Below are 13,455 nucleotides of genomic sequence, written 5' to 3'. Positions count from 1 at the left end.
TCAGATTTGGAGACCAAAACTGTACACAATACTCCAGGTGTGGTCTCACCAAGACCCTGTACAACTGCAGTAGAACCTCTCTGCTCCTATACTCAAATCCTTTTGCAATGAAAGCTAACATACCATTTGCTTTCTTTACTGCCTGCTGCACCTGCATGCCTACCTTCAATGACTGGTGTACCATGACACCCAGGTCTCGTTGCATCTCCCCCTTTCCTAATCGGCCACCATTTAGATAATAGTCTGCTTTCACATAGATTTGGACTTAGATCCTTTATTTGTCATTCAGACCTTTCGGTCTGAACGAAATGTCACTATACACACACACACACATGCTCAAAAAACAGTGAAATAAAGCCTTGGAATTCAAGGACGCTCTTTTAGAAAGGTGAGGAGGAACTTCTTTAGTCAGAGGGTAGTTAATCTGTGGAACTCTTTGCCACAGAGGGCAGTGGAGGCCCAGTCAGTGGATATTTTTTAAGGCAGGGATAGACAAATTCTTGATCAGAACGGGTGTCGAGGGTTAAGAGGAGAAGGCAGGAGAATGGGGTTGAGAGGGAAAAATAGATCAGACATTATTGAATAGCACAGCAGACTCGATGGGCTGAATGGCCTAATTCTGACGTATGGACAAGGTTCTGAGGAAGGGTCCCGACCCAAAAGGTCGTCTATCCAAGCTCTCCAGAGATGCTGCCTGACCCGCTGAGTTACTCCAGTGCTTGGTGCCTTGTGAATATTAGCAGGTTTTAGAATAAAGGGGAGGTCATTTAAGACTGAGGTGTGAAAAGCACTTGTTCAGTTGTGAATTTGTGGAATTCCCTGCCACAGAGGGCAGTGGAGGCCAAATCACTGGATGGATTTAAGAGAGAGTTAGATAGAGCTCTAGGGGTTGGTGGAGTCAAGGGATATGGGGAGAAGACAGGCACGGGTTATTGATAGGGGACGATCAGCCATGATCACAATGAATGGTGGTGCTGGCTCGAAGGGCCAAATGGCCTCTACTCCTGCACCTTATTTCCATGCTTCTATGTTTAATCCTAAACTTCCCAACAGAGGCGAGTGTGTGTGTGTGTGTGTGTGTGTGTGTCTGTGTGTGTGTGTATGTGTGTGTGTGTGTGTGTGTGTGTGTGTGTGTGTGTGTGTGTGTGTGTGTGTGTGTATGTGTGTGTATGTGTGTGTGTGTGTGTGTGTGTGTGTGTGTGTGTGTGTGTGCGTGTGTGTGTCTGTGTGTGTGTGTCTGTGTGTGTGTGTGTGTGTGTGTGTGTGTGTGTGTGTGTGTGTGTGTGTGTGTGTGTGTGTGTGTGTGTGTGTGTGTGTGTGTGTGTGTGTGTGCGTGTGTGTGTGTGTGTGCGTGTGCGTGTGCGTGTATTTAAGGAAGTGCGGTGCGATGCTGGGATTAACACAAGCCGGGCCATGTGGAGGACAATAACCAGACAGAGAGCGGAGACCCCGGTCCCCGGTCCGACCAGAGGCATTGACGGGGATTACTTCTCCTCTAAACCTCAGAGATACAGCACGGAAACAGGCCCTTCGGCCCATCGAGCCAGCGCTGACCACCAATCACAATACACAATCGACAATAGGTGGCCCTTCGAGCCAGCACCGCCATTCAAATGGATCACGGCTGATCATCCAAAATCAGTACCCCATTGGGGTGGGAGATCGCAACCTTCACGTGTTTCGACGAATGCAATCAACCCGGAATGCACAATCAAATAAGAACGAGTTGTCCTACAACTTTAGACTGTGCACGCCACATGCAAGAAGAAGAAGAAGGTCCCCTTTCCTGCCTTCTCCCTCATATCCCTTGATTCCGTTAGCCCCAAGAACTAAATCTAACTCTCTCTTGAAAACATCCAGAGAATCGGCCTCCACTGCCTTCTGTGGCAGAGAATTCCACAGATTCACAACTCTCTGGGTGAAAAAGTTTTTCCTCATCTCCATTCTAAATGGCCTTACCACTTATTGTTAAACTGTGTGTGGCCCCTGGTTCTGGACTCCCCCAACACCAGGAACATGTTTCCTGCCTCCAGCGTGTCCAATCCCTTAATAATCTTGTATGTTTCAATAAGATCTCCTCTCATCCTTCTAAACTCCAGAGTGTACAAGCCCAGTTGCTCCATTCTCTCAGCATATGACAGTCCCGCCATCCCGGGAATTAACCTGGTGAACCTACGCTGGGCTCCCTCAATAGCAAGAATGACCTTCCGCAAATTAGGGGACCAAAACTGCACACAATACTCCAGGCGTGGTCTCACTAGGGCCCTGTACAACTGCAGAAGGACCTCTTTGCTCCTATACTCGACTCCACTTGTTATGAAGGCCAACAGGCCAAAACTGCACACAATACTCCAGGTGTGGTCTCACTAGGACTATGTACAACTGCAGAAGGACCTCTTTGCTCCTAGACTCAACTCCTCTTGTTATAAACGCCAACAGGCCAAAACTGCACACAATACTCCAGGTGTGGTCTCACTAGGGCCCTGTACAACTGCAGAAGGACCTCTTTGCTCCTATACTCGACTCCTCTTGTTATAAAGGCCAACAGGCCAAAACTGCACACAATACTCCAGGTGTGGTCTCACTAGGGCCCTGTACAACTGCAGAAAGGACCTCTTTGCTCCTATACTCGACTCCTCTTGTTATAAAGGCCAACAGGCCAAAACTGCACATAATACTCCAGGTGTGGTCTCACTAGGGCCCTGTACAACTGCAGAAGGATCTCTTTGCTCCTATACTCGACTCCACTTGTTATAAAGGCCAACAGGCCAAAGCTGCACACAATACTCCAGGTGTGGTCTCACTAGGGCTCTGTACAACTGCAGAAGAGCTGAAACAATTTACAAAGTCTACAGCAGCCAATTGACTAAGTCACACACGTCTTGATACGTGGGAGGAAACCAGAGCGCCCGGAGAAATCCCACGAGGTCACCGTGGGGGGAGGGGGAAGTACAAACTCCGTACAGACAGTGCCCGTAGTCGGGGTCAGTCTCGGGCACGGCAAGGCAGCAGCTCTACCCGCCGCGCCTCTGTGCTGCCCCCCAAACACAGCCTGATTGAATCTCGCTCCGTGACAACTGCTCGTGTTTTACGCGACACCTGGGCTCGATGCCGACTACCTGTGCGGAGTTTGCACGTTCTCCCCGTGACCGCGTGGGTTTTCTCCGGGTGCTCCGGTTTCCTCCCACACTCCAAACACATACGGGTTTGTAGGCTAATTGGCGTTTTGGTAAAATTGTAAATTGTCCCCTAGTGTGTGTGTGTGTGTGTGCAGGGATCGCTGGTCAGAGCAGGCTCACCCTACCACAACCAGAGAGCAGCCCTGAACTACTATCTACCACATTGGTGACCCTGGGACTCCGTCTGAGGAAGGGTCTCGACCCGAAACGTCGCCCATTTATATTTAAGAGGGAGTTAGATGTGGCCCGTGACTTTTTCACACAGAGAGTGGTGAATCTCTGGAACTCTCTGCCACAGAGGGTAGTTGAGGCCAGTTCATTGGCTATATTTAAGAGGGAGTTAGATGTGGCCCTTGTGGCTAAGGGGATCAGGGGGTATGGAGAGAAGGCAGGTACGGGATACTGAGTTGGATGATCAGCCATGATCATATTGAATGGCGAATGGTGCAGGCTCGAAGGGCCGAATGGCCTACTCCTGCACCTAATTTCTATGTTTCTATGTTTCCTTTGCTCCACAGATGCTGAGTTTCTCCAGTATTTTTGTCCACCTTGGACTATCCTCGAATTGGAGGAGCAGCACCTCATATTCCGCTTGGGTAGTTTACACCCCAGGGGTATGAACATTGACCTCCAATTTCAGGTAGTCCCTGCTTTCTCCCTCCTTCCCCTCCCCTTCCCAGCTCCCCCCCCCCCTCCCCCATCAGTCTGAAGAAGGGTCTCGACCCAAAACGTCACCTATTCCTTCGCTCCATAGATGCTGCCTCACCCGCTGAGTTTCTCCAGCATTTCTGTCCACCTGCGACTATCCTTGATCGGACTTTGCTGGCTTTACCTTGCACTAAACGTTATTCCCCCTTATCATGTATCTGTACACTGTAAACGGCCCGACTAATCATGTATTGTCTTTCCGCTGACTGGTTAGCACGCAACAAAAAGCTTTTCACTGTACCTCGGCACACGTGACAATAAACTGAACTGTAACTCTCAATTAGACAAAAATGCTGGAGAAACTCAGCGGGTGAGGCAGCATCTATGGAGCGAAGGAAATAGGCAACGTTTCGGCCCGAAACCCTTCTTCAGACTTGAGAAGTTTGGCTGCATTTTTATCTAACTCCAGGTATGTTGATCAGCATGGATGTTAGAATTTATGGGGAGAAGGCAGGAGAATGGGGTTAGGAGGGAGAGGTGGATCAGCCATGATAGAATGGCGGAGTAGACTTGATGGGCCGAATGGCCGAATTCTACTCCTGAACTAAGCTAAACTGAATTAACCAAATCGGCGGGCCTGTTTCCGGGCTGTTTCTCGGCAGCGAACATTGAAACATATATGAGATTGTTAAGGGCTTGGACACGCTAGAGGCAGGAAACATGTTCCCAATGTTGGGGGAGTCCAGAACCAGGGGCCACACACACACACACACACAGTTTAAGAATAAGGCGTAGGCCATTTAGAACGGAGACGAGGAAACACTTTTTCTCACAGAGAGTTGTGAGTCTGTGGAATTCTCTGCCTCAGAGGCCGGTTCTCTGGATACTTTCAAGAGTTAGATAGATAGGGCTCTTAAAGATAGCGGAGTCAGGGGAGAAGGCAGGAACGGGGTAGAAACATAGAAACATAGAAATTATGTGCAGGAGTAGGCCATTCGGCCCTGCACCGCCATTCAATATGATCATGGCTGATCATCCAACTCAGTATCCCGTACCTGCCTTCTCTCCATACCCCCTGATCCCCTTAGCCACAAGGGCCACATCTAACTCCCTCTGAAATATAGCCAATGAACTGGCCTCAACTACCCTCTGTGGCAGAGAGTTCCAGAGATTCACCTGATTAGGGATGATTAGTGCTGGCTCGAAGGGCCGAATGGCCTACTCGTGCACCTATTGTCTATTGTCATTGTAAACGGCTCGATTGTAATCGTGTGTTGTCTTTCCGCTGACTGGATAGCAGGCAGCGACAATGCTTTTCACTGTACCTCGGTACAGGTGACGATAAGCTGCACTGAACTAACCAACTCGGCGGGCCGCGGGGGCCTGTTTCCGCGCGGTTTCTCTACAACGGACTGAAGCAGGAAGATTGTTCCCGATGTTGGGGAAGTCCAGGACAAGGGGTCACAGCTTAAGGATAAGGGGGAAATCCTTTAAAACCGAGATGAGAAGAACTTTTTTCACACAGAGAGTGGTGAATCTCTGGAACTCTCTGCCACAGAGGGTAGTTGAGGCCACAGTTCATTGGCTATATTTAAGAGGGAGTTAGATGTGGCCCTTGTGGCTAAAGGGATCAGGGGGTATGGAGAGAAGGCAGGTACGGGATACTGAGTTGGATGATCAGCCATGATCATATTGAATGGTGAATGGTGCAGGCTCGAAGGGCCGAATGGCCTACTCATGCACCTAATTTCTATGTTTCTATGCTGAGTTCGATGGTCAGCCATGATCATATTGAATGGCGGTGCAGGCTCGAAGGGCCGAATGGCCTACTCCTGCACCTAATTTCTATGTTTCTATGTTGAGGCCACACAGTTCATTGGGTATATTTAAGAGGGAGTTAGATGTGGCCCTTGTGGGTAAAGGGATCAGGGGGTATGGAGAGAAGGCAGGGATGGGATACTGAGTTGGATGATCAGCCATGATCATTTTGAATGGCGGTGCAGGTTCGAAGGGCTGAATGGCCTCTACTCCTGCACCTATTGTCTATGTTTCTATGTTTCTAAGCAGAGACCTGGCCTGCCCGTGGCACATGTGCCCGGAGAGTTGCTCCCAGCACTTGGTGTTTCGTGAAAAAACCGAGTTGTTGTTACAGAGCTGGATTAAAACAAGCTGTGAATGATTGAGCAACACCAGGACTTGGACGTACGACAGGGATTAATATTAACTCAGTGCCCACAAGGAGTTTGGACGCGTTTGCAGGAAGTAGCAAGGCCGCAAGCCCAGGGTTGAACCCGGCCTCCCTTCTGTCTCCCTTCCCTTCCATAAACAAAAATACATCTTTCTCATTCGGTGACGCACAGCTGGGGGATACATTCTGGGCTGCTGGGACTGTTCGGCAAAGGCTAGCTCAACCTGGCTCAGAAAAGGAACTGCAGAGGCAAGCTTGCCCGCACTGAAGAGAGACACAAAAGCGCTGGAGTAACTCAGCGGAACAGGCTGGCATCTCTGGAGATAAAGATTAGGTGATGTCTATAAGATCCCTCCCCTCATCCTTCTAAACTCCAGTTAATACAAGCCTAGTGTTTAAGAAGGAACTGCAGATGCTGGAAAATCGAAGGTAGACAAAAGTGCTGCAGCAGCATCTATGGAGCGAAGGAAATAGGCAACGTTTTGGCTCATGTTTGATGATTCAGTTCGGGAGCATATACTCTGGAGCTTTAAAACGAGATGAGAAGAACTTTTTTCACACAGAGAGTGGTGAATCTCTGGAACTCTCTGCCACAGAGGGTAGTTGAGGCCAGTTCATTGGCTATATTTAAGAGGGAGTTAGATGTGGCCCTTGTGGCTAAGGGGATCAGGGGGTATGGGGAGAAGGCAGGTACGGGATACTGAGTTGGATGATCAGCCATGATCATATTGAATGGCGAATGGTGCAGGCTCGAAGGGCCGAATGGCCTCTACTCCTGCACCTAATTTCTATGTTCTATGTTTAGAAGGATGAGAGGGAGTCTTATTGAAACATACAAGATTATTAAGGGTTTGGACAATTTGAGGAAGGACTTCTCCAGTCTGAAGAAGGGTTTCGGCCCGAAACGTCGCCTATTTCCTTCGCTCCATAGACGCTGCCTCACCAGCTGAGTTTCTCCGGCACTTTTGTCTACCTTTGAGGAAGGACATTCTTGCTATTGAGGGAGCCCAGCGTCGGTTCACCAGGTTAATTCCCGGGATGGCGGGACTGCCATATGCTGAGAGAATGGAGCGGCTGGGCTTGTACCCTCTGGAGTTTAGAAGGATGAGAGGGTATCTTATTGAAACATATAAGACTATTAAGTGCTTGGACAATTTGAGGAAGGACATTCTTGCTATTGAGGGAGCCCAGCGTAGGTTCACCAGGTTAATTCCCGGGATGGCGGGGCTGTCATATGCTGAGAGAATGGAGCGGCTGTGGGCTTGTACACTCTGGAGTTTAGAAGGATGAGAGGGAATCTTATTGAAACATATTAGATTGTTAAGGGTTTGGACACGCTAGAGGCAGGAAACATGTTCCCGATGTTAGGGGAGTCCAGAACCAGGGGCCACACACACACACAGTTTAAGAATAAGGGGTCGGACATTTAGAACGGAGACGAGGAAACACTTTTTCTCACACAGAGAGTTGTGAGTCTGTGGAATTCTCTGCCTCAGAGGGCGGTGGAGGCCGGTTCTCTGGATGCTTTCAAGAGAGAGCTAGATAGGGCTCTTAAAGATAGCGGATATGGGGAGGAAGGCAGGAACGGGGGAACTGATTGGGGATGATCAGCCATGATCACATTGAATGGCGGTGCTGGCTCGAAGGGCCGAATGGCCTCTACTCCTGCACCTATTGTCTATTGTCTGTCCTATCCATGTACTTGTCCAAATATTTCTTAAACTTTGCAACAGTCCCTGCCTCAACTACCTCCTCCGGCAGCTCGTTCCATACACCCACAACCCTATGTGTAAAAAAAACGTTACCCCATAGACTCCTATTCAAACCCCCCCCCCCATCCTCTGGTCCTCGATTCCCCTACTCTGGTGAAGAGACTGTGTGTCTACCTGATCTATTCCTCTCATGATTCTGTACACCTCTATAAGATCACCCCTCATTCTCCTGCGCTCCAAGGAATAGAGTCCCAGCCTGGCCCAGCCACTCCCTGTAGCTCAGGCCCCTCGAGTCCTGGCAAAATCCTCGTAAATCTCCCCTGCCAGCTTGACAACATCTTTTCTATAATATGCTGCCCAGAGCTGAACACAATACGCTAAATGTGGCCTCACTAACATATTATATAACTGCAACATGACCTCCCAACTTCTAAACTCAATACTCTGACGGATGAAGGCCAATGTGCCTGAAGCCTTTTTGTCCACGCGATCTAGTTTAGCTCTGAGATACAGTGCGGAAGCTGGCCCTTCAGCCCGTCGAGTCTGTGCCGACCAGCGATCCCCGTACACAATAGGCAATAGGTGCAGGAGTTGAGGCCATTCGGCCCTTCGAGCCAGCACCGCCATTCACTGTGATCATCCCCAATCAGTACCCCGTTCCTGCCTTCTCCCCATATCCACTCACTCCGCTATTTTTAAGAGCTCTATCTAACTCTTGAAAGTATCCAGAGAACCGGCCTCCACCGACCTCTGAGGCAGAGAATTCCACAGACTCACCACTCTCTGTGTGAGAAAAAGTGTTTCTTCGTCTCCGTTCTAACATAGAAACATAGAAATTAGGTGCAGGAGTAGAGGCCATTCGGCCCTTCGAGCCTGCACCATTCGCCGTTCAATATGATCATGGCTGATCATCCAACTCAGTATCCCGTACCTGCCTTCTCTCCATACCCCCTGATCCCTTTAGCCACAGGGGCCACATCTAACTCCCTCTTAAATATAGCCAATGAACTGTGTGGCCTCGACTACCCTCTGTGGCAGAGAGTTCCAGAGATTCACCGCTCTCTGTGTGAAATGGATTACTAGATGGCTTACTCCTTATTCTTAAACCTGCACGTCTTTGGAGTGTGGGAGGAAACCGGAGCACCCGGACAAAACCCACGCGGGTCTTGGGGAGAACGTGCAAACTCCGTACAGACAGCACCCGTGGTCGGGATCGAACCTGCAGTGTGAGATTCTAAGTGGGATAGGGTAGAGAGTCACAGTCATTTACCAGAGAGCTGGCGGGTCCAAAACTTGGCGGCATAAGTATAAGGTGGGGGGGGAGATTGAACAGGGGTGGGCCTACGATGAAGAAAGGGTTTACCACACAGAGGATGTGGAACGAGCTGCCGGTGGATTCTGGAGTGGTTTAAAATGCACGGACATGGTGGGCCGAATGGCCTGTTCTTGTGCTGCATTGCTCTAGAACTTAGAACGGCTCTAGAACTTAGAACGGCTCTAGAACATAGAACGGCTCTAGAACTTAGAACGGCTCTAGAACATAGAACGGCTCTAGAACTTAGAGCGGCTCTAGAACTTAGAACGGCTCTAGAACTTATATCTGTTCTAGAACTTAGAACTGTTCTAGAACTTAGAACTGTTCTCGAACTTAGGACAGTACAGCACAAAGAACAGGCCCTTCAGCCCACAGTGTCGGCCTGCCTCGTTACCCATGTCCCTCCATATCCATGCGCCCGTCCAAAAGTCATTTAAACACTGCTATCGTATCACACGGCAGCGTTCCGTTAAAGTGAACATGCAAGCTCCACACAGACAGCAGACTCCACCACCACCGGCAGTTCGTTCCTTGCACCCGCCACCCTCTCTGGCAAAAAAATTGCCCCAAACATCCCCATTAAACTTTCCCCCCCACCTTAATGAGACACCCTCTAGTATTTGTTTGAGAAGGAACTGCAGATGCTGGAAAAATCGGAGGTAGAGAGAAATGCTGGAGTAACTCAGCGGGTGAGGCAGCATCTATGGAGGGAAGGAATAGGCGATGTTTCGAGTCGAGACCCTTCTTCAGACCGATCTGAAGGAATAGGTGATGTTTTGGGTCGAGATCCTTCGGGGAGAGGAGGGGGGGGGGCGGGGAGGGGGGAGGGGGGGGGGGAGCGAGGGGTGGGGAGGACAATTAAAGGGCAGGGTGGGAGGGGAAGCCTGCTGTCTGTGTGGAGTTTGCATGTTCACTTTAACAGAACGCTGTGAGACGTTGGATTAACACAGACAATAGACAATAGGTGCAGGAGTAGAGGCCATTTGGCCCTTCGAGCCTGCACCGCCATTCGATGTGATCATCCCCAATCAGTACCCCGTTCCTGCCTTCTCCCCATATCCCCTGACTCCCAGGGCCGGCATAGATGAGTTGGGCCGAGGGGTGTGTGTGTGTGTGTGTGCGTGTGTGTGTGCGTGTGTGAGTGTGTGTGTGTGTGTGTGTGTGTGTGTGTGTGTGTGTGTGTTTATTGTGTACGGGACGCGGGAGGAAACTGGGGCACTCCAAGGAACTCGGACGCAGAACAGCGCGGGAACAAGCCCTTCGGTCCACAATGTCCGTGCCGTACACCAAGCCAAGCTGAACCGACCTGCAGTCCTGTACAACTGCAGAAGGACGGACCTCTTTGCTCCGATACTCAACTCCTCTTGTTATGAAACATAGACAATAAGTACAGGAGGAGGCCATTTGGCCCTTTGAGCCAGCACCGCCATTCATTGTGATCATGGCTGATCGTCCCCTATCAATGCCTGCCTTCTCCCCATATCCCTTGACTCCACTAGCCCCTAGAGCTCTATCTAACTCTCCCTTAAATCCATCCAGTGACTTGGCCTCCACTGTCCTCTGTGGCAGGGAATTCCACAAATTCACAACTCTCTGGGTGGAAAGGTTTTTTTCTCACCTCAGTCTTAAATGGCCTCCCTTTTATTCTAAGACTGTGTTTGTGGCCCCTGGTTCTGGACTCGCCCAACACTGGGAACATTTTTCCTGCATCTAGCTTGTCCAGTCCTTTTATAATTTTATATCTTTCTATATAGATAAACCCCCCTCATCCTTCTAAACTCCAGTGAATACAAGCCTAGTCTTTTCAATCTTTCCTCATATGACAGTCCCGCCATCCCAGGGATCAATCTGGTGAACCTACGCTGCACTGCCTCAATCACAAGGATGTCCTTCCTCAAATTAGGAGACCAAAACTGTACACAATACTCCAGATGTGGTCTCACCAGAGCCCTGTACAACTGCAGAAGAACCTCTCTACTCCTATACTGAAATCCTCTTGTTATGAATCTATTACAACAGATAATAGACAATAGGTGCAGGAGTAGAGGCCATTCGGCCCTTCGAGCCAGCACTGCCATTCAATGTGATCATGGCTGATCATATCTGCCTGCACTACCACCCCTGGCAGCATGCTCCAGGCACCCACCACCCTCTGTGTAACCAATGCTAGCCCTGGACATCTCCTCTAGACTCACCCCCCCCCCCCCCTCACCTCCAGTATTGGATATTTCAATTGTATAAAATGTCTACGAGGTCTCCCCTCAACGTTCCAATGAAAACAATCCCAGCCTGTCCGACTTCTCCAAGTGGCTCAAACTCTCAAACCCAGGTTCTGGTAAAGTGAACATGCAAACTCCACACAGACAGTAGACTCCCCTCTCTTCTCCTCCCACCCTGCCCCTCCCCTCGCCTGTCTCACCCCCACCCCCTCACCTACTGTCCCTGTCCTAATCTACCCCCATGTCCCCCCTCCACCCGTCTCTCCCCCACCCCCTGTCTCACCTCTCTCCCTTCCTGGTGTCCCTGCTCTCTCTCCCTCCTCTCTCCCCTTTTCTCTTCCTCTCTCCCCTCCTCCCTCTCTCACTCCCTCCCCTCTCTTCCTCCCTCTCTCCCTCACCCCCTTTCCTCTCTCCCCTCTCTCCTTCCCTTTCTCTCTCCCCTTCCTCTCTCCCCTCTTCCTCTCTATCTCTCTCCTCTCTCCTTCCCCTCTTCTCTCTCTCCTCTTCCTCTCTCCCCTCTTCCTCTCTCCCCTCTTCCTCTCTATCTCTCCCCTCTCTCCTTCCCCTCTTCTCTCTCTCCCCTTCCTCTCCTATCTTCCTCTTTTTCCCCTCTCACCCCCCCCTATCTCTCCCCTCTCCTCTCCCCCCTTCCTCTCTCCCCTTCCTCTCCCCCCTCTATCTCTCCCCTCTCTCCTTCCCCTCTTCTCTCTCCCCTCCCCTTCCCTCTCCCCCCTCTTCCTCTCTCCCCTCTCCTTCCCCTCTTCTCTCCCTTCATCTCTCACCCTCTCTCTTTCCCCTTCTCTCTCTCTCTCTCCTTCCTCTCCTCTCTTCCTCTCTCTTTCCCCCTCTCACCCCCCTCTCTATCTCTCCCCTCTCTCTCATCCTCTCTATCTCTCTCCGCTCTCTCACCCTCTCTATCTCTCTCCGCTCTCTCACCCTCTCTCTCTCTCTCCCCTCTCTCCTTCCCCTCTTCTCTCTCTCCCCCTCCTCTCTCCTTCCCCTCTTCTCTCTCCCCTTCCTCTCTATCTCTACCCTCTCTCCTTCCCCTCTTCTCTCTCTCTCCCTTCCTCTCCTCTCTTCCTCTTTTCCCCTCTCACCCCCTCTCTATCTCTCTCCCTCTCCTCTCTTCCCCTCTTCTCCCCCTCTCTCCTTCCCCTCTTCTCCCCCCTCTCTCTCTATCTCTCCCCTCTCTCCTTCCCCCCTCTTCTCTCTCCCCCCTTCCTCTCTCCCCCTTCCTCTCTCCCCTCTTCCTCTCTATCTCTCCTCCTCTCTCCTTCCCCTCTTCTCTCCCTTCATCTCTCACCTCTATCTCTCCCTCTCTCCCTCTTCTCTCTCTCTCCTTCCTCTCCTCTCTTCCTCTCTTTTCCCCTCTCACCCCCCTCTCTATCTTTCCCCTCTCTCCTTCCCCTCTTCCCTCCTCTCCCCTCTCTTCTCTCCCTCTTCTCTCTCTCCCCTTCTTCCTCTCTCTCCTCCTCTTCTCCCCTTCTTCTCTATCTCTCTCTTCCCCTCTTCTCCCCCCTCTATCTCTCTCTCTCTATCTCTCTCTACCTCTCCCACCCCGTCCCCCAGCGCTTACCTGGTGCTGGTTCCCGTGTTCCCCCCAGCCCTGCAGGGACCGGGAGAGGTTGCGGAACTCCACCCAGGACAGGGCAGCGACGAGCAGGGTGAAACTGGCCAGACTCACGGCCACGACCGAGAGCAGCAGCAACCAAGCCAGCCGCACCCTCCTGCCGGCCAGCGCCGCCGCTCGGCCCATCGCCTGCCGCCCGGCCCGGCCCGACCCGACCTCTGTGTCCCTGTCTGTCTGTCTGTGTGGGTGTGTCTCTGTCTGCAGCAGCAGCAGCAGCAGCCCCTGTCCCGTCACTGTGTCTGGGTCGCCCTGGCTGCTCCACTCAGTCCACAGGAAGAGCTGGCGTCTCCGCTTAAAGAGACAGGGGCTGGGGAGAGAGGGGAGGGGAGGGGTGTGTGTGTGAGAGAGGGAGGGAGGGAGGGAGGGAGGGGGAGAAAGTGAGAGGAGAGATAGAGAGGGAGAGCGAGAGCGAAGCATGCAAATAGAGCGAGAGAAGTGAAAGATAGAGAGGGAGAAAGAGAGAGAGGGAGAGATAGAGAGAGAGAGTGAGAGAGAGAGAGAGAGAGAGAGAAAAAGAGAGTAGAGAGAGAGAGGGAGAGAGAGAAGAACGTGAGAGGGAGAGAT

At 51.2% G+C, this 13,455-nt stretch overlaps 1 protein-coding gene across 1 annotated transcript in view; it reads right to left on the bottom strand.

Annotated features, from left to right (window-relative positions):
* tnfsf12 (TNF superfamily member 12) overlaps window positions 1-13,190 on the bottom strand; it is a 55,601-nt gene extending 42,411 nt beyond the window's left edge. Inside the window, exon 1 of the mRNA XM_055630970.1 lies at window positions 12,838-13,190. Within this exon, the coding sequence (XP_055486945.1) occupies window positions 12,838-13,017 (180 nt within the window). The 5' untranslated portion in view covers window positions 13,018-13,190. The remainder of the gene's footprint in view (window positions 1-12,837) is intronic.
* Window positions 13,191-13,455: the final 265 nt, after the last annotated feature.

This window comes from Leucoraja erinacea, unplaced genomic scaffold, assembly GCF_028641065.1.
Source record: "Leucoraja erinacea ecotype New England unplaced genomic scaffold, Leri_hhj_1 Leri_58S, whole genome shotgun sequence".
In the NCBI taxonomy this organism is placed as follows: domain Eukaryota; kingdom Metazoa; phylum Chordata; class Chondrichthyes; order Rajiformes; family Rajidae; genus Leucoraja; species Leucoraja erinaceus.
This window is presented reverse-complemented; position numbering and strand designations above follow the sequence as displayed.